The 21,591-nt window shown below is 39.1% G+C and overlaps 1 protein-coding gene and 1 long non-coding RNA gene across 5 annotated transcripts in view; both read right to left on the minus strand.

Moving 5' to 3' along the window:
* The window catches only part of LOC309697092, a 294,518-nt gene that overhangs the window by 138,047 nt on the left and 134,880 nt on the right, over nt 1-21,591 (minus strand). The window lies entirely within an intron of this gene.
* Nucleotides 1-21,591, minus strand: part of ajap1 (adherens junctions associated protein 1) — a 55,680-nt gene that overhangs the window by 21,664 nt on the left and 12,425 nt on the right. For 3 of the 4 annotated variants that reach the window (XM_082517909.1, XM_082517907.1, XM_082517908.1), the window contains one exon: nt 742-1,481. In XM_082517909.1, coding sequence (XP_082374035.1) covers nt 742-1,481 — 740 coding nt within the window. Of the gene's footprint in view, nt 1-741; nt 1,482-5,137; nt 5,326-21,591 lie in introns of those variants that run through there. The other variant, XM_082517910.1, reaches the window with a different exon arrangement.

Raw genomic sequence — 21,591 nt, forward strand, 5'->3', positions numbered from 1 at the left:
TATAGTCATGAAAGCAGATCATCAGATGTACAGTGAAAAGGTGATTATAGAGGCTTATAATCAAACAAACAACAACCTTTATTTATCACATAGACAATTAAACAGGGTACAACATGTAGTGAAATTCTTGCGTCCGAGCTGCGGACAGGCTGCAGACATAGCCGCGCCATTCCAGGGCTTTGTTTTAAGCATGGGAGGTCTAGCCAGGACCGTTACTGGCTAGACCAGTAAGGGTGGTAAATGTGTGATGGTCACACATTTAACCCCTTTTCAGTGTAAAAGCAAAGCTGTATATTTCAGATTCATTTGATTTTCAGTTTGTCAGAGAGTGGCCAATTATCCATAGATCCATTGGGGCTTAAACAGATTATGAATTTGTTAGGAAATGTCATTAACATACGTTTCATTCCTATAGAACCTGTTTTACGTGTATATATACCTGTAAACACAACTGTGGAAAACTTGTCATATCACAAAATAAAGCTCTGCAGAGAAAAGCCAATTCATAATTTATTTATAATGTTTTCAGAGCTGATTTAACAAATGTGTTACCTTTATCCGCTTAAGGTTCCCCTGAGAAATGTTTTATTAAAAAGACAACCTGCAAAGGAAAATCTAAGTAGCATGTTTGGACACTGCTGACTTGAAGAATTACCTTCACATCACTCTATGTTTGTCTGTTTAACAGTTACTGAGAGAAAAAAAACATATCTATATCTATATATATCTTATATCTCTTACCTGGTGTGTCCCCTGGTGGGTCTAGCTTTGGTGGTTTGACAGACTCCGTGTTGCTCATAGAGGACTTGGTGGTGCTCTTGGACTCTGTTGTGGTCACCACAGTGAACGTCCTTTGGGAGAGCCTGGTTGTAGTGCTAGTGGTTGTGGCCACTGTAGTAGTTGCAGCCCTGGTGGACGTTAAGTTTGGCTCCATTTTGCCATCATCTATGCTATCAGTCCCCGTGGGTCCCCAGTCAATAAATCCAGCCACTGTTGTAGTCCGGCCCTCCTGAGACTTGTCATAGCTGTCCCATTTGAGCTGCCTCCTGGTTCTAATTAACAACCTCCCGCTTGATAAAGCAACTGGAGCTTTTGCTAATACAGCCAAAGGATCGCCCGTCTCTTTTTGAGAGTATCTCAGCCGGCAATTCTTGCACGCTGCTTGTCCTTTGTGTGCTGGCTTCCAATGCTTTTGACCTTTAACTTTTGGCACTATTCCTGCCCTGCTGTCTTGGGGCGGAGGAACAGGGCTGAGGAGCCGGTGGGCTAACGGGCTCACTGTTCTCCAGTGAAGCATGTTAGGCTTATCCCAGAGGGGCTGCAAGCGAGGCCGTGAGCGAGGCACCGGTTTAGGCGTGAGTTTGATCCCCAGACCTTGACTGAGAGGGCTGCACACAGAAAAGTCCAAGGTAAGGTGAGTCATGGCTAGCAGGATCCACACCCGATGCCCCACACAGCTGCCTGGCTTCAAAGCAGACGGACTGCAAAGAGAGAGTAAATGAGAGGCAGCGTTTTAGATTTAGCACTAAATGTTAAAAAAATACAAATCAAATTTTCTCCGTCTCCCATCCTACCAAGTTTTAGCTCTTTTGTCAAGATGCACAGCAGTAATTATCCCCTATTTACACACTTAGCAAAGCTTAACTCCAAGTTCTGGAAAACACACCCAATTACACTATGATAATAATTAGCCTCGCAAAGTGATTCTTCAATAACAACATAAAGGTCAGACGCAGGGTAAACGTTGCAGAACATGGGAAAGATTCTGGAGTTGCTCTTTTCACTCTCAACTGTAACAAGCAGGGAGGGCGAAGCTGCAGATTCACATCAACCCAGTGATGATAACGACAACACACAAGGTCAGTCCTCGTTTAACTGATCATCATCATCATTTTCAGCATTATCTCCTCCAAAACACAAAGTCATCTGATTCCCAAAAGGGAAATCTGGTCGTGCAGAGAAACATCTAAGAAGGTTTAGTGTAACAATAATGGGAATGCACAAGTGAGCTTCACATATAACAGGTCTGCTTCGGTGTGTACATGCTGTTATTTTCAGTCGTAGATTCCTTCGCTCCTCTCTGCTGCTTTGGGCACTGTGAACTCCCGCTGGGTCCTGCCTTAATATGCACCACTGTGCACTTTGACTCGCAGGTGTCTCCGTAGTTTGCGGCTGGATTATAAAATCGAATCACTGAAGTTTGACGTTGTATTTTAGCTTTGTTGAGGTTGAGTACTGCTTACAATATGATATCTAGTGATATTAACTTTTACTTACCTTGCCCTCTTATACAGAACAGTGAATTACTATGTCTGTCTTTTTACATGCTTTATTGTCTTTTCAAGACTTAAATGTTATTGCATTTTAGTTATATAATTTACCTTATTTTACTTGCTTTCTGTAAAATGTCCGTGAGAATATGTTAATGTTTTCACTGACTGTTGATGCCGATAACGCATGTGGAAAAAAATTACGTGAGGAATCAAGTTATGCTAGCTTTGTGGAGAAGTTAGCAGGTTACTTCCTAGTGCAGCCGCTCAATGCCCGGTGAACTCAAAAACCTACTTCTAGTCAGAGAGGAGAGGAGCTGGAGCAGACAGTTTAATACAAGGCAGCTTTTCTTTATCATTTGTTGTCAGAATGAACAGTGATCGCCTATAAGGCGAGGTGTCATGGCAGTCTTTTCATGACAACAAAAAATGAAGAGCCTTATTGTTTCACATTTGTGAACACTGCGGAAAAAGCCACGGTGACAAACTTGGGTGAAGTTAAATGAAGAAGTTATGAACAAGGGCGCAAATTAAAAGTGTGGATCACGGTGCAATATTTTCAGATGAGGCATGATGACTACGTTGCAGAAAGCTTCACTTATATCACATGTGCGTACATTTTTTTCATATTTTATGATGTCCAAAAATAGATTTTGTCCCTAAGTAAACTTCACCTCTAGACAACATTAACTGCATGGCAAGGTGACAGACAAGCTGGCTGTTCGGGCTTGAGCCCCATAGCAGACTGATTCTAGAGACAACCTTCAGGAGCCCCTGGGACAAAGCTACACATTGAATCCTAAGGGAGGAACCTCATTATGGGCAGCTTTCATCTCTGCTGTCCTTGGCCAATTTAAACCCATACGGAGGACTTTTGTGGAGAAGTAATGATGGGTGGGAAAGTTTGAACGGGTCTGTCAACAGTCAGAAGCAGCATTAGACATCTTTTGATCATATAATCATAAAGTCTCTATCATGTTTCTATTACAGTTGTCCAAATAATCAACACTCAGCTACTAATCGATACAAAAACTACTACCGGATTAGATACTCATTTGCAACAGTCTCAATACAGACAGTACCATCTTTGCCTCCTCCAGTTGACACACAACTTTACCTTAAGCCATTTAACTATTATGCGACAGCCACATTAGCCATGGGTTATTATTCAATTCAGTTCAATGTAATTCAATTTTATTTATCTAGCGCCAAATCACAACAACAGTAAGGTAATAATACATACAGAGAAAACCCCAACAATCATATGACCCCCTATGAGCAAGCACTTTGGTGACAGTGGGAAGGAAAAACTCCCTTTTAACTGGGAGAAACCTCCAGCAGAAGCAGGCTCAGGGAGGGGCGGCCATCTGCTGCGACAGGTTGGGGTGAGAGAAGATGTGTTTATAGGATAAAAGACATGCTGTGGAAGATGCGAGAGATCAATAACAAGTATGATTCAATGCAGAGAGGTCTATTAACACATGTTGAGTGAGAAAGGTGACTGAAAATGAAATACTCAGTGCATCACAGGAATCCCCCTGCAGCCTACACTTATTGCAGCATAACTAAAGGAGGATTTAGGGTCACCTGATCCAGCCCCAACTATATGCTTTAGCAAAAAGGAAAGTTTTAACCCTAATCTTAACAGTAGAGATAGTGTCTATCTCCTGAATCCAAAACCATTATCAAAACAGTGTCTAGCTAAATCCAATAATAACAAAGTGACATTAATGTGGGAGCTAGGCAGTGCTTGTTGAATAGTATAACACAGTTATTTATACTTTTAAGTGTTAAGGTTCCCTTTAAGTCCCAGATCAAAGCAGAGAAAAGTCTACTAACAGCGTGACAGAAACAGTGGCAGCCTACCTCACCAACTGCATTTGATAAGCAATGAAAATAGGGTGCTAAGTCACCAGCAGAAAAAAAGAATGAACTGGGATGTAGATAAATACATTTGCACATAACAATATTGTTTTAATCTATTTCTGCCTAACTCTTAATTTTCTACCCACTGATGGAAAATGGTATTGAGTATTTGTCGAGTGTAAAGTTCTAGTATCATGATGACCCTACTAACTATACTACGGTGACATTTGATGAGACAAACTAAACTTTTTAAGGTTGTATCTACAATTGCTTTGATCATAAACAATGCTTCTTACAAGCACATGTACACAAATAGGACAAAATAAGTACAGCGTGCCAAGAGCCTTGCTAAATCATTTCTACTCACTAAGAATACCAATTTTTAAAAACAAATTAAATGTATATTTCACAGGCGACGGTACATATGTCAGTCCCCATACATTTAATCTCCGCCTGACCCTCTGCATAGATTGTTGCCTCGAATGTAAAAAACAAGAAGAGAAAATGTGGTTTTTGGATTTGAGCTATAAACAAGGTTCAAAGTAGGGCTGCTCAATTAATCGAATTTTAATCACGATTACGATCTGGGCTTTCAACGATCATTAAAAATGACTGAGCCGATTATTAGCCCCTCCCTCATTTATCCGCGACACCTTAAAGGCCGGTCAGTGAAAATATTGTCTGGCATAAACCGGTCCGTGGCGCAAAAAAGGTTGGAGACGCTGATTAAGAGGACCCGAGGGAAGCTCGGAAAGCTAAGCAGAAGTTATTTGGAGAGTGACTGCTGTTGGTTGAAAAGAGAGTTTAAAAAAAAAAAAAACTTCAGTGGTGTTGCACACTATTTTATATTATTTTTTTAAAGTCATTGTTAACCCTTTAAAGCCAGTCAGAGAAGCATGCTCCGTTTTGTGTAACTATTTTTTAAATCCCTGTAGAACCTGAACCGAGTAAGCTAGCGCAATAATTTGTTTTGCATATGAAACCAGAGGAGTTGTACTTACATCTTATGCCATCAGCTTGTCCTCGGTCACGGTTTCCTTTCACATAAAGCTTTGCAAAAATTGCAAAAAAAGGCTTGCAGGAACAAAAACATAATATTCCAGAAACACGCTTTGCCGATCCGATCAGCTGTTCGTAACACTTCCCACAGTGAAACAGACGTCAGCACGAACTATCACATGTCCGCCATTTCCTGGCCGAAACCAGAAGTGATGTCATTTTCGCGGAAATTGTAGTTTTTTACTTGTAGGCCTTAAACCTATACTGGTCGTGTTTGACTTTTCTGTGTGGTTTCTGGGATGCTTAGAACTCGAATTGCACTGCTGGAAATAGTTTATTTTGATGCACATGCTGTTTTCTTTGCAAATTTGCATCATAGGATTGTTTTTTCGTTTTTCCTGCAGTATATAAAAATTGGTGTATCTCCAAAATAAAACTATGAAGACACTCAAAATAAATTTCCTGTTGTTGTAAACTATTTTTTGCAACTTTTTTGTATTTAAAGCTTTGAGGGATAAACCTCTTAAATTTCTCCAAGTAGAAATATATGTAAAAAATACAAAAAACGATTTTCAATTTTTTTGTAGTTTATTGCACTTTTTTTGCAATTAATGTAGTTACTATGGACTTAATGCATACATATTATTAAAATATGGGCTATAACAGTTGTATAGCAACTTGAAATGCTCCCACAAATGGCACTACAACATGTAAAAAAATAATATAAGCTCTGGCGGACTTGGTTCTATAGTAGGTCTTAAAGGGTTAAATAAATATCGTCAAATAATCGAGATCTCAATTTCAGTGAAAATAATCGTCATTATCATTTTTGCCATAATCGAGCAGCCCTAGTTCAAAGCGCTTCAGTGGCATAAAAACATATTAAAAGATAAAACCGTTGCTGCCTGGCAGTAATATTATAACACTGCTTGTCACTTGAGGTGAGCTTCACACTTTTTGAACTTGTTCAATTATAATTCAAAGGTAATCCAGCATGCTAACTAGAGACCTTTACAATTATTATGTAGACAGGCTGCCCATGAAGAATGACAACAGGCTTTTATTATCACCAGCGTTCCATTTTTAAGGTGTGAGAGACCAGCCGACCACTAACTGATAAATAATTTAGAATGACATCTTAATTGAGCTGTAAATGGTGACTGATGTGGTCAGGAAAGAGCTGTGACAAGGTCATTTGATTTTTGACAGTTAAAAATATGGATAATAATTTGTCTTGTGAGTGTTTTGGCCTTGACCTCAGACTGAGACCTTGGCACCTGCTCAACCTGCACACTTCAGGTGAGTAAATTTTAACACTCCAATCCAAATTATGGCAATACATGATAAGGAAAATGGCTGTTAGGAATATTATTATTTTACAGCATGGAAAAATGTGGTGTAAACATTTTTTGACCATGTTTGTTTGCTGTACCTCAAACATGATCAGAACAATGTAAGCAAAAATAACCCTGAGGAGAGATGCCTACAAAAGGCAGCAGAGAGGACTTTTATGATCTCACTCACGCAAGTCTCTGATATGATTGAGTAAGATGGAAGTGTTGTTCTTTTTTGCCAGCGGTACATAAGTGAATAACAACCACAGACAACAAATACTGAGCTCATGCTGGGTATTGAACTTCATTCATTAGGGAGTGGTAGGTAACTTTTGTATGTTATTCATTGTCAACTGAACATTGAGAGCACAGATGCAAACATTATTCCTAAAATAAAAGGAACTTCTTTCTGTGCCTGCACCATCTTTAGTATCACAGCTGTGGCTCAGGCGCTAGAGCGGGTCATCTGCTAATCATTAGGCTGGCAGTTCGATCCTTAGCTCCTCCAGCCTGCATGTTTAAGTATTCTTGGATAAGATACTAAACCCCGAGTTGTCCAGTAGGTTCGCTTAATCATTCTTAATTACTTTGAAAAAAGAGGAGAGCATTATGTATAAATGGACCAAAATGCTTTGAACCATAAGGAGGAGCACCTATAAGAAGTCAACTATAGGCTGATTAACTTCATTGTGGACTTCAAGGTTTATGTTTTATTAGCCTATTTTGACTAAACTGTCTGATCAATATTAAGAAGCAAAACCATAACTTTTTAAAAAAGTCACACCCAGTGTTTTATATAAAGTAGCTATAATGAGAGATCTTTAAAAAATACTGTTATTACTGCTCTAAAATTTATCTAAAATTAAGCAGTGTTCATAAACTTGATTCACTAACATGCTGATGTATTTTCACTTGCCTTTCATTCACATACCTTCTACACCGTGAAGCAATGTGTTGATATTGGTGTTGAATTAGACAGAAAAGGAAAAAAAAGTTACAGCAAGAACAACACATGCTACAGATAAATTTCCTTCAACCGATGTTTTCTAAGAACAGCACTTGCATAATTTCAGAATTGCTAATACTCTTTGACATCCTGCATAATGAAAATATAATCTACAAGTATACCGCACAGATGGCGGAATAATTGCAGTTTTCACAGCATGAACATACCAGATTGCTTTCTGGTTGGATTGTGTGTCTGGTGTCCTATTTTATGAGCACATGCTCTATCATACTGTCAATGCTAACTTCAGAATATAGGTAAGCCTTGCCGATATGGCAGGAAATCTCTTTAGTAGAGCTTGTGACATCTAATGACTCTCTAATGAGTTTCTCGAGCACCTTCTTACATGCAGTCTTTGCACAAGAAGGAGTATCTCATGCACATGTTTACTGGAGACTTGGTGAAGTTAACCGAAAGCCAATTTAAATGCATTATTCAGGCATCATTCAGTGACCCTACAGGATACTTTTTAGTCCTGAATCTCAGTATGCCAGGCCCATTTTTGAACCCAGACATACAGGGAATGAAATTGCTTTGTGAAGTTACGGACCAATCCGTTAATTAGCATGTCTGCTGGCCTGGAGGACTCAGGTTTGAAGGTCAGCAAAAGACTTGCTGGAATGATGATTTTAACCAAGACTTGACAGACAGCAGATGAAAGCGGTACCTTGGGATTCTGTTCGCAGACATATCAGGCAAAACAAAATTGCTGTGTATAGCACGTAGACACATTCCAGGAGTTTCTACCATTATATTACACATAAAGCACAATATGTTTTGTAAACAACATATTTGCTGCTATCCTTCACTGCTTCTTGTACCTTATCAATCCAGCAACCGTGGTTCTTGCTATATGTGTGGACTCTAATTACACTAAAATGCAAGAAATGGAAGGAACGTGTGTGTGTGTGTGTGTGTGTGCGTGTGTGTGTGTGTGTGTGTGTGTGTGTGCGTGCGTGTGTTTCAAGCCTCTATCATCCTTAACCAAACTCAAGTGATGTAGGATTTCAACAGAAACTCTGTGATGTAACAGTGTATGTAAGATGTGATATTTTGGAGCAATATATTTAGATTACCAAATATGAAAAAGCGCTGGAGGAAGGTTCACCAAGCTTGACTTCTCACTCTGCTCGTTGCCAGTTTAAGCTGTACTATATTCAGTAAATCTACTTCCAACTTATTCTGCAGCTTTTTACAAATGCCACAGTCGGGGGGGTGGTGTGTGTGAGTGAGTGTGTCTGTGTGTGTGTGTGTGTGTGTGGGGGGGGGGGGGGGGGGGGATTACTCTTTGACAAGCACACCAAATTAAACAGATGATCTATAAGCACAAAATCACAGTCAGCCACAAATATATTATTAGTAAACCATACATAAGCTTCCAATGTGCAAATGCCAAAAAGGTCATCCGAAATCTAACAACAAATGTCAAAGTGAAGACTTTGCCAGCAGAATTTCAGCACACAGCGTGACTGTCTCACTAACACTGGAACTAAAATGAATTTTTCGTTATTCTTTTCCGATTTTCTGTCACTTTCTTCTTCAAAAGCCAATGCAGTGCTGTTGCGCAAAACAGGAAAACATTACAGAGAGTAATCCATTGCGTACGGCACTTAATACCATTTACCTGTCCTTGAAACTGGAAACCTCGCTTAACCAACATAATACCATCAAAAGACCAAAATGAATGAAGAGTAGCCTTTGAAGTCTGTGAAAAAGATTCACGGCATAATCCTGAATCAAATGCTTAAGCAAAGGGTGTGAGCGGTTAATAAAAAAAGACCATTCATACGGGCCATTATGCCTCGCAGACACAGCGTCTGCATCCTATATGTCAGATTGTTGACATGAAAAGTGGACTACTGTGGTGTGTGCTTGACCACTGGTTTTCCCGCCTATTGTTTTTTACTCTTTCATGGTCTGTGAACTCAGGCAGAGCAGCGTTTGCGGATTCTTGCTTTCAGCAGCACAGAGACTATGGCACTCTAAAGTAATTACATTTCCTTTCCCCTTATACAAGCATATGTTATGTGGGCTTAGCTGAAGCATCATATAGAGATGCTTAAGCAGGTCTGTGTTAAACTGAATTTATGCAAATGTTAGATTTATCATGTTGTTTAAAACTCTGTTACACTCTCTGCACCAGTAGTCTGCATTACCAACACTGAAAATGCTTCAAAGATCAGGAAATGGTGTAGTATATGTACCGTATATATGTATATACAGTGGCTTGCAAAAGTATTCGGCCCCCTTGAACTTTTCCACATTTTGTCACATTACAGCCACAAACATGAATCAATTTTATTGGAATTCCACGTGAAAGACCAACACAAAGTGGTGTACATGTGAGAAGTGGAACGAAAATCATACATGATTCCAAACATTTTTCACAAATAAATAACTGCAAAGTGGGGTGTGCGTAATTATTCAGCCCCCTGAGTCAATACTTTGTAGAACCACCTTTTGCTGCAATTGCAGCTGCCAGTCTTTTAGGGTCTGTCTCTACCAGCTTTGCCCATCTAGAGACTGAAGTCCTTGCCCATTCTTCTTTGCAAAACAGCTCCAGCTCAGTCAGATTAGATGGACAGCATTTGTGAACAGCAGTTTTCAGATCTTGCCACAGATTCTCGATTGGATTTAGATCTGGACTTTAACTGGGCCATTTCAACACATGGATGTGTTTTGTTTTAAACCATTCCATTGTTGCCCTGGCTTTATGTTTAGGGTCATTGTCCTGCTGGAAGGTGAACCTCCGCCCCAGTCTCAAGTCTTTTGCAGACTCCAAGAGGTTTTCTTCCAAGATTGCCCTGTATTTGGCTCCATCCATGTTCCCATCAACTCTGACCAGCTTCCCTGTCCCTGCTGAAGAGAAGCGCCCCAGAGCATGATGCTGCCACCACCATATTTGACAGTGGGGATGGTGTGTTCAGAGTGATGTGCAGTGTTAGTTTTCTGCCACACATAGCATTTTGCATTTTGGCCAAAAAGTTCCACTTTGGTCTCATCTGACCAGAGCACCTTCTTCCACATGTTTGCTGTGTCCCCCACATGGCTTGTGGCAAACTGCAAACGGGACTTCTTATGGTTTTCTGTTAACAATGGCTTTCTTCTTGCCACTCTTCCATAAAGGCCAACTTTGTGCAGTGCACGACTAATAGTTGTCCTATGGACAGATTTCCCCACTTGAGCTGTAGATCTCTGCAGCTCGTCCAGAGTCACTATGGGCCTCTTGGCTGCATTTCTGATCAGCGCTCTCCTTGTTCGGCCTGTGAGTTTAGGTGGACGGCCTTGTCTGGGTAGGTTTACAGTTGTGCCAGACTCCTTCCATTTCTGAATGATTGCTTGAACAGTGCTCCGTGGGATGTTCAAGGCTTGGGAAATCTTTTTGTAGCCTAAACCTGCTTTAAATTTCTCAATAACTTTATCCCTGACCTGTCTGGTGTGTTCTTTAGACTTCATGGTGTTGTTGCTCCCAATATTCTCTTAGGCAACCTCTGAGGCCGTCACAGAGCAGCTGTATTTGTACTGAAATTAGATTACACACAGGTGCACTCTATTTAGTCATTAGCACTCATCAGGCATGTCTATGGGCAACTGACTGCACTCAGACCAAAGGGGACTGAATAATTACGCACACCCCACTTTGCAGTTATTTATTTGTAAAAAATGTTTGGAATCATGTATGATTTTCGTTCCACTTCTCACGTGTGCACCACTTTGTATCGGTCTTTCACGTGGAATTCCAATAAAATTGTTTCATGTTTGTGGCTGTAATGTGACAAAATGTGGAAAAGTTCAAGGGGGCCGAATACTTTTGCAAGCCACTGTATATATTAAAAACACTATAATTTTATTTTACTCACAGTCTGAATTCTCTGAGTGTCAGCTAGATTAATTCTTTTAGTTTATAAACATCTCAGTCTAAAGTCACACTTTCAAATTCCTTTAATGGTCAAACAAAATAAAACATTAATAAAATAAAATATTTTCAAACATCAGGTTAGTTGCATATTTTGTTTTTTCCGTCGACTCACTTGAATTGGCACAAGACAAACTTTTCCCACTAAGAGGCGAGACCCTAGACTACCATGACCTGGATGAATGAGAACCTACAAAGGCACTAATAACCAACTCAGCTGATAAAAACAGTATAAACTGGGTGGAAAGCAAATCTGAAAGCTTAATAATTGAACTGGTACATTATTAAAATTTTAATAGACGTGTGCACATAATGAGGTCAATAAATACATAAATGATGGGAGGAGCTTGCATTTTTAGAGGTTTTTTAATAACATTAAACTGTAAGTCAGTCTGTGCATCATCATTATCTTCTTCATATTTGCAGTATTATTTTGTCAAATTCTTTTAAGGATTTCAATGCAATGCCAGATTTGCTGTATTAAATATGTCAAACGACCACAATCTAAATAAATAATCTAATCGTGACAGTCAGCATCGTGACGGTTTTTGGGCCGGTTACAACCACCATTTTATCCGAGTGAAGAGGAAACTCATCACATCCTTACGGCTTGCAACATGTCAAGCATCTTGAAAAAGGAGAGCAGTGCCCGGTGCCTGATGATTCCGCTCTTTCCCTAGAAAAGATCAAAGTAGTTGAGTGCTGTGTAGGCTATTATGCGCAGCAATTCTGCAAACCATTTGCCAGTGGGACACGGATAAGCAAAGAAACAAAGGGCAGGAAACAGCATCTGTGAATGAGGCCAACTTTAAAGGCTCTTCTGAAGCCTTTTTATAATGCTTCACAGAGCCTCGATGTTTTAGTAATCAGAAGAAGTCAAGCTTAACAGAGAGTGATAAAACAGTTAAGAATACATTAAAGTGATACTACACACAGACTATTTTAAAAAGTCTAAATTTAGAGGAAAATTTCTTCCCTATAGTGTACTTAAATTATCGTCATGAGAGTACAAGGGCCTAGTAAAGGATTATCTGACTCTTTGAACTCATCCTTTTCACCCTGTTAGACCCAGTAAAACAAAACTATTATCTCTGAAGCTAATCAGATATTGCCCCTAATTGTCTCTGCGCACTATCTCTGGCCCATTTCTTGGTTCATCATCACACTGTGATCACTTGTGCGAAGTAGGTCTTAATTAGAACTTGTTGGGAGTTTGCAGATCTGAGGCCTCAGCAGATGGGCTTCCCACCTGAGGGAGGTGAAAAAGGCATGCCTTCTTCAATCCCTTCAACCTGGATCCCCAGGCTGCCATCCATAGAAATTTGATCAGCATGGTCTTGACAGCCCTGCCACTGAGTACACCTAATTTTCTTGGCTGGCCATTGAAAGGTGCCTTATTGAAGGTGACTCCACCTCTGCTGAAAATCTGGGTGGAATGGCAGACGCTATATGCCAGACAAGATTTAGACTGAACCAGTGGTTTCCTTTCCTTTTTTATAACCTCTCAGTGGGGCTTTGCATGCCCTAGGAAAAGTGCTCCAATTCAGCCTTTTGTGAACAATCTCAAGAGTACAAAAAGTAACTGGTGTTATACAGGGTAGCACAAGCAATTTATAGAGTATTTACATGTTGAACTATGGTATTCATGTGTCTCCCACACACTTCTAAAAACAGCACCTGTAAATACACACACACACACACACACATATATATATATATATACACTGGGGAAAAGGTTCACCAGCTACAGTTCAGAAAGTTTCACAATGCAGTGGGTGGTTTTCCCTGGTTGGACCAAGCAGGCGCAGCAAGCGGTTTTAAAATGAGACTATGAGCATAAACTGGAGGACAACATCTCAGCATCATACTTGTTTTTAACTAACTTGACTTTTCTTTTTTCATATTGTTCCCCGAGACAGAACCCTTTGGCTGGGCAGAGGGAGTCGGGGTAGTGGTGGAGGTTGTGTGTGCCTTTTTTTATTGGGTTCTTTAAAAAAACATAATAATAATGTTTGTAGAGAGCAGAAGCTGTAACAGAAAATCAATAAAGTATTCCTAATATAATAATACATGTACATACATACATACATACATACATACATACATACATCCTAATAATACATGTCTCAACTTTGTATATTTTTATATATTTTATTTATTGTTTACTCTATTTAATTTGTAAAATATGTGTACACACACACACACACACACACGTAGAAAAATATTTAGTATACACATCCAGAAATGCATATACTATTATATATTGTGCATATATTTATTAGTTTCAGATGTAGCCATTCTTGTATTTTGCACAACTCTGTTGCTTGTGAAGCTCGCACACAAGAATTTCACTCACATGTGCTGTACCAATGTACCTGCACATGTGATGTGACAATAAAAGTGATTTGATTTGATTTGATATCGCTGAATAAGGTATTCAGTAGCATCAGCTCAAGGATTTTAGGGAGATTTTATTGCACTTAAGGTTGTGGTCATCTTCAGTAATCTCAAATTAGCAGAGTCCTACATACAGCTACAGTGAAACATGTAAACACTGCACAGAAATTTGGTAATAACATACAATAAGATATATTTTGAATCTTGTTAAGTCAGCAGCCTCCTCTGCTGACTTTCCCGACCACTGTATCTTGGTCAAAGACTGATTTTTGTACTTTTATTGCGCTTTCTGGTCTCCTGGGCCTCATTTTGATTACTCCCACCTGCCATTATCGAGACAACTGAAAGTAGATACAGTTGCAGGTAGTTAAATCTCAATCTGTGTGCTCTTCTTGAACATTGTCCCTTAGATGCCTCAGCATGGTACAGAAGAACTACACACTGGCAGTTTGACCCTTGGGGACATATATAATAGTAAAGTATCTGATGAATACTGAAGTTGAGCTGTACATAAACAGCAAACTATAGGATACGCCACACCTTCAAGTTTTCAGTTTGTAACAGAATTTCGTATTTGATAGTATTTATCAAGATGATATCCATCCGTTTTCTTCCATGAACCTGAGTGGTGTGGCTGGAGACTATCCCAGTTGTCATAGGGTACATCCTGAACAGGTCACCGATCTACTGCAGCGCTATCATAAAGCCAATCACACACCTTCACATCATGCCAGCTAAGAATCACCAATTAATGTAACATGCATGTTTTGGGAGGAAGCCAGAGTACCTAGAGTGAAGCCAAGTAGAGAACATGGAAACTGCACACAGAAAGGCCCAAGCTGGCAAGCAAATTTGAACCCAGGACTGCTGTGAGGTGATGGTGCTACCCACCACAACAACATGCTGCACCATGGGGAAACTGGCAACGTTTAATCATTTGTGTATCATCGTATCACGTCTCATTTTTGTTTCTATGGCTAAGTTTTTGATCGCAATTTGTATTCAGTTATGGATATCCACAAACATTTGCTTCTCAGTTGGAGTTTATATCTCTTATGTAAAGACATCATTTTGCCATAAATGTTTTCTTGTTAAGCCTTATTTTAAAAAAAATTCAATATTACCTCAAATGAATCTGTGGAATACGCAAAGTAATATAACAACTTCGTTTAACTAAGGAGCTTGTAAAGAAAAGGTATTTCAGTCCTACTGAGAGCTTTCCATTAAGAGGGTCATTGACCAACGATTGATCGTGTGCCTCAACACATGAGCCAAGGTGTGAAAAAGGGTGTGGGTCATTATCACCAGAGTTTTCAGGTGAAACTATTATGAGACCTTGCCTCAATATATCATGAGACCTACTGAGCTCAACTGACGTATGTGAGTGGGTGTTGTTAAGGCCCTGGAAAGGGATCTCAAAACTGGATTGTAGGTGACATCTGTCATAGGCCATTTCCAACTGTTAAATATTTTCTTTGGTGAAAAGGGTTTTTTTTTTTTTTTAAACTAAAACATTTCCATAAAAAGGCACCTCTTTATCCATGATTTATGCTTTGTGTTAAACTGCTGTATTCTAACCACTTTCAGATACTTCAGCTTCTAGGCTAAAGCAAACAATAGAACTGAGCATAACAGCACAATGCAGATTAGTCAGCATGTCAAGTTTGTAGACTGTGTTTACACTGATCGCTTTTTCGGGTTTCGATGGAGGTCCCTAGGGGTTTCCTGTTTACATTAAATGTATCAACAAAAAGGAGGTATTTGTTGACACATTTATTATTCATGGTCATATACTCATTCTCCCAACACTGTTATAATAGCTACTGTAATGTTTGCAGAGTAACACCAGGTTATTATCAGTCAGTGAATTAATATCTTATGTCTGTGCAATTAACTTTTTCCCTTAGAAGCATTAATTCTGGTATTGAGTCCTTTAACATTATTTATAACCAAGTTGTCTGAAAAACATTACACGGTCATGGCTTTTTGCAAAAGCCTGCAGGGGATTTGTGGATGGTTCATACCTTAAAAGTCATACACTTTGGGGCAACTATTAAGTCGCTCCAGTGGCTATGTTGCTAGATTGAACAACTTTAAAGGATTATGGATTGAGAACACACCAAAGACAGTGGGATGCTTGTGAGCGCTCATACAGTCTGTTTCCAGTCATTCAACCTTCCCCAATTCGACCAGCCCCAAGCACAGCATGTCCACACGAGAGAGAAGATTCTTAAAATAGAGATGGGAGTATATGGAGTATGCATTTGAATTACCCTAAGAGAGTGACAGAGATGGAGAAAGAAAGGAGAGAACAGGGAAGGAGCTGTGTGGTAGTCTTACCCCTCTGGGGGTAAAAACTCTCTGATAACATCCAGGCCACAGAACAAGGACGACTTACTCTAAGGGCAATGCACATAGGTTTGCAGACTGGATGCACTGGCAAAGCTAGCTGCATTTGACTGCTGTATCAGATTACAACAGGGCCTTATTTACTTGCAAACTGAATATTGATAAATTCTAGATTTACATGAACATGTTATTGGCATATTGGCATTGCATTGTGGCTCAGTTAACCTAAAATCTTTATGTGGTAATTATAATTGGTTGTTATTATTGTTTTGGTCACTGCTGACCTCACAACACAATATCACTATCTTGGTAGTGAACTTAACTTGTCTATAGTCACCAAACATCAAACAATCCTTTGCCACAGAGATCACTGGCCAGGTAGGACTGATAGAAATGTATAACATAAAATGTATCATGCACTGTCACATTATGCTAACAGACCTCCAGTTTCAGTAGTAGTAATAAGAGGATTAATGTCATTTTAGCCTCACAATAAAAACCACAAGTGGATGAAGCCCTGGGGAGCTAAAGTGCTGCTTAATCTCCCCAAAGACTCAATTCTGACCTCTAGAACATGAAAAACAATGCCGACACACATTAAATAATTCCATCACTCTCACACTGGGAATTGACGTGCTTTCCTACAGAAAACACAAATTTACAATGAATGGAAATGACTGACCCCTCTAGGATTAGCGAGGTAAAACGTCTTTTTTTTCAGCTGCAGCGCACTGAGAAACAAGGGCACAATAACATTCCCTATTTGCCCTTCCCAGTTCCATTAATTCCAGCATGTAGCTTTAAAAGAGTCTGACCCAGAATAATCACTGTGTTCAAGAGGAGGTCAGCAGAGATGTCCTGTGCAGCTGAAACCGCCTCAAGTTGGGAGGCTCAAAACAACTGGCTCTCTCTGTAAAACAAAGGCGCTACTGGAGAAGACACCACACATGATCAAAACAAACTTACAAATATTTTTAGTGTTGTATTTCAGAATTTCTCACAGTTTTACTGAAGAATCAAACATAAAGTCCAATCATTAGGAGGATAATCCGACAACAATGAGGGGGAGTCATCATGGAAAGCTTGCTAAGATAAGATGATAAAAAAAATCAAGCAAAGTTTTTTTAAACTTGAAACTGTGAAATTTTATCCACATGAATGCCAGGACCAAAGGTTTGGCAGCATCGCACTCTGGGGTATTTACTTTAATATTTATCAATATGATCAATGTTATACACTTCCCCTGTCAAGGTGAGATTTTTAAGGGAGATACAAGATAAGAAATTACAGCTGACAATGACATATTCTGACGTTGGGGTATGAAACATGAATGTCTGGCTGCTCTCACGGCACTCGTCCAAGAATAAATAATATTTCAAAGTTGGGAGGCTTACAGAGTTAATCTTACAATCAAAGTTTGCTGATTCAAAGTCAACAGGCTCCGTTGACACAAACTGCAATTTTACCGTGCAGAGTACTGGATTGCTGGACCACCACTGTGTGATCAGAAAATAAGAAAAATAAGCTAATCACTTGAGGCAGCAGTTGACCTGCAAATGCAGCGTTCTCCGAGGTAAAATTACTGTGTTGACAAAGTCCAGTGACTTTAGAAGGCGATTACACCGATTGTGAAATGGTCATCTGACGGCAAGGCAGAAAAATGTTTTACAGCCTGTTTTAAATATAGCCTAAGCCTAATCTAATATTGATTTCTGTAAGTGGGTGGCTAAAATACACGCCTACATCAATACCTTGCTTTATCTCCATATCTGTTTGAGGGCATGCCAACAGTAGGTAATATTCTGACTATGGATAAGTACCTTATACAATCCCACTTCAAGAAAGCAAAGGAAGTTTGGAGTGGAAACAGTTTAGTCAGCTAAGCTTTTATTTTTTCTAAACCCTACAATCAAATTTATAAAATGTTTCCTGTTAGCTGTAAGTTTCCTGAAAATTCCAAATGCTCCAGAAAGACAATTTGACAGGGTTAAAACACATCCTGTGATAATTTTTTTTGGCTCATTTTAGACAGATTAATAAAAGTGCATGAAAGATTTAACATGTTGCTTTGACTTATAACCAGACATACAGTTGGCTTTTTATGTAGAACTTGAATCAAATCCTGCTCTCCCCCAGCAGAAGACCCAGAGCAGACAGGCTCACATCAGCAGCAGGTGGAAGATAAAAGGAAAGGTTGAATGATTACAAAGCCAGTTTCATGTAAAATTATGAACCTTTTTAAATTTTGTTTTGATCCATGTGTGTAATAAAGAGGCTCTCAAACCTTCATATTCCCCACTGATAAAATTAAGCTTCTAATGTTTGAGGCTTTTTTGAATCATTGGTGGAACTGCACTTTTTTACTACTAGTCGTGAGTAAAAAATGAAGGCATAATATTGCCGTATTTTGTGTGGTGAGATTTTATTGATATAAGGACACCAAATATCGATATTTTATTCAATGCAATAAAATACAACAAACAAGAGGCCTCGTCTCATGCATCACGATCCTGAGATAACGTTCGCTGAGAAAACTTGCATTAAGTCAACTCAACGGAAAATCCATCCGACAGTGGACACGCTTAGCTTGATGAAGTTGGACCGACTGCTATCAGCCTCAGAGAGCTTGTTGACAATTTACAAATAATTGTTGTCTAATTTATAAATCCACAGATTGGCAACACATGGACATCAGTATGAATGAGTCTTTGTCAATGAGCAAAACTTACAGGAATCAATTCAACTGGCTGTCACATCGCTGTATTCTGGTTATATTCCTATAGAACAGGAAGGTTGTTGAGCACAAATGTGGTAGTTAAATGTGAATCTCTGTAGATTGCAACAGATATGTGACTTTTGATGGTTTATCACGGTTAACTGGTGTATTATTGGAAAAAGATTGCATGTAAGTTCCAATTATACCCCATTCAGTTGCAAACTGACTCCAACTTAAGGCAACATTTCTGACAGGTTTAAGTGATAGTGTTAGTAGCCTGTCAAACTGGAGTGAAATAACATCAGTTTATTAGTGGATAAAACAGACACTGACCAAGTTTAACTATGAGGACAAAATGTGCAGTTTAGAAAAGCTAATAAATCAAAATGAATGTTATTGCAATACTATATATAGAATATTGGAAAATGTTAAAATTGCTATAATGTGGTATCTTGCCAAGTATTGTGATAATTTTATACCATGGGGTGTCAAGTGATTCTCACTTTTAGTTGCTACCAACTTGACTCTTCACACATTTACAATATATTTGTGCTACCATGATTGTCCATACCTGGATTTTAAAGTAAAATATCTTAACAGACCTGGTATCATAAATAATAACAAATGTTCTGTTTTGGCTATTTTTTGGTAAATAACCATGTCAACTAGTGATTATTGACAAGTGACTACAAATACAGTAGATCATGACTAAAAACAGTTGTTTCCATGTATGTGTATAAGCAAGTCAAAAACAGAAACAGAAATTTGTATTTTAAATAGATATTATAGATACTAGCTTGATAAAGCTTGGACTAAAAGATGTTTAATATGAGGTCTTGGACGTTATGCAAGTTGGCACCCAGAAGTGTCTGTCGTTGCAGCTGTGTAGTGGTCATTGTTTGTAGCTACTTCTGATGAACATGTCAACCCAGCATGTCCTAGGCATGTTCAATAGCAGACATAAATAAAAGCTGGCCAAGGAAGTGTCTAGATATGTTTGGGATCCAGAAAGCCCTGCTGTGTACTCTGGCAGTGTGGCAACAAGCAGTCTTCTGTTGAAATAGCTGAAAGGTGGACTGCTGCTGCAAGAATGCCACAAGTTCAGGTTAGAACACCTGATCTCAGTACCTCTGTCCAGTCAGATTTCCACCAAGTTCAGTAAGATCAGAGATGGTGCTTTTATAGCTAGTTTGAGGCATGCCAACAGCCAAGCCTTGGTCAATCTCAGTCAGTCATGGTATGACGGCACTGATGATGATAATATTGTGCATATATTAGTATCAGTACTAGTTTATATTCAGAGACTGCTGGTTAGAAAATGTGGCGGTGTAGAAATGAGTTCATCTGTGTTTGGTGAACAAATCAACAATTTTATAGGGCTGCTCAATTAATCGAATTTTAATCACAATTACGATCTGGGCTTTCAACGATCATTAAAAATGACTGAGCCGATTATTAGCCCCTCCCTCGTGCTTTACTCTCGCGCTGCTCCGTGTGGCAAATCGAGCACACCTCTCTGCATTTCAAACACGTGTCACAACAATTAAGAGCAGCGGTCCCCAACCTTTTTTGCGCCACGGACCGGTTTATGCCCGACAATATTTTCATGGACCGGCCTTTAAGGTGTCGCGGATAAATACAACAAAATAAAACTAGTACCGGTACCGAAAAAAAGAAAATTTATTCATAGCACACGTGAAAAGACCCAGGAAAACAGAGTAAACAATAAAAACGCTAACAAAATAACACTAAAAACCGATTTAAAAACCCTGAAAACTATACATTTCACCCCTGAGCCTCAACTCTCGCGGCCCGGTACCAAACAACTTACGTACCGGTCCGAGGCCCGGGGGTTGGGGACCGCTGATTAAGAGGACCCGAGGGATTCTCGGAAAGCTAAGCAGAAGTTATTTGGAGAGGAGAGTGACTGCCGTTGGTTGAAAAGAGAGGTAAAAAAAAAACTTCAGTGGTGCGGAAACATTATGGGTTCGCGGAGTCAGACGTGGATCAAGTAGACATAGTGTGTAAACTTTGCTACAGTGTCGTAGCTGCACCACAGAGCAACACTGCAAAGTTCACTAAACATAGATGTTTACATTTTTCATTTATTTTTTATATTGCAAACATTTGCACTGTTATCAGTATTGCACACTATTTTATATTATTTTTTGACAATCTTTAAAGTCATTATTCAATACATTGTTATTGTTAAATAAATATCGTCAAATAATCGAGATCTCAATTTCAGTGAAAATAATCGTGATTATCATTTTTGCCATAATCGAGCAGCCCTACAATTTTACAATGGACAAAACTACTCACAGAATATGTTTGGGTTTAAAATTATGATTAAAATGATGTACAGAGAAATCAACTGCAAACAAAGATTAAAAATGTATTTCATGCATGAAAACTTCTATTTTTCAAAACTTGCTTCTATTTTTTACATACTTTACTGTATGTATGCAACTCTTTCTGTGATAAACTGTGTTGTAGTGGTATCACGCTATCAATGATACAATAATATTTCCTAGCACACAGAACAAGGCCAAATTTGTCTGACAGCAAAGGCCATGTGTCAGCCTCCATTGATGTTTAGTAAAGAAGTCACTTCAACCAAACACAGCACTTTGCAAAACATTCAATTCAGTTCAATATAATTTTGTTTATACAAAATCACAATAACAGTCAATTAAGACACTTTATATTGTAAGGTGGAGACACTACAATGCAGGAAC

Source organism: Aulonocara stuartgranti (assembly GCF_965226115.1).
Source record: "Aulonocara stuartgranti genome assembly, chromosome: 20".
Taxonomy (NCBI): domain Eukaryota; kingdom Metazoa; phylum Chordata; class Actinopteri; order Cichliformes; family Cichlidae; genus Aulonocara; species Aulonocara stuartgranti.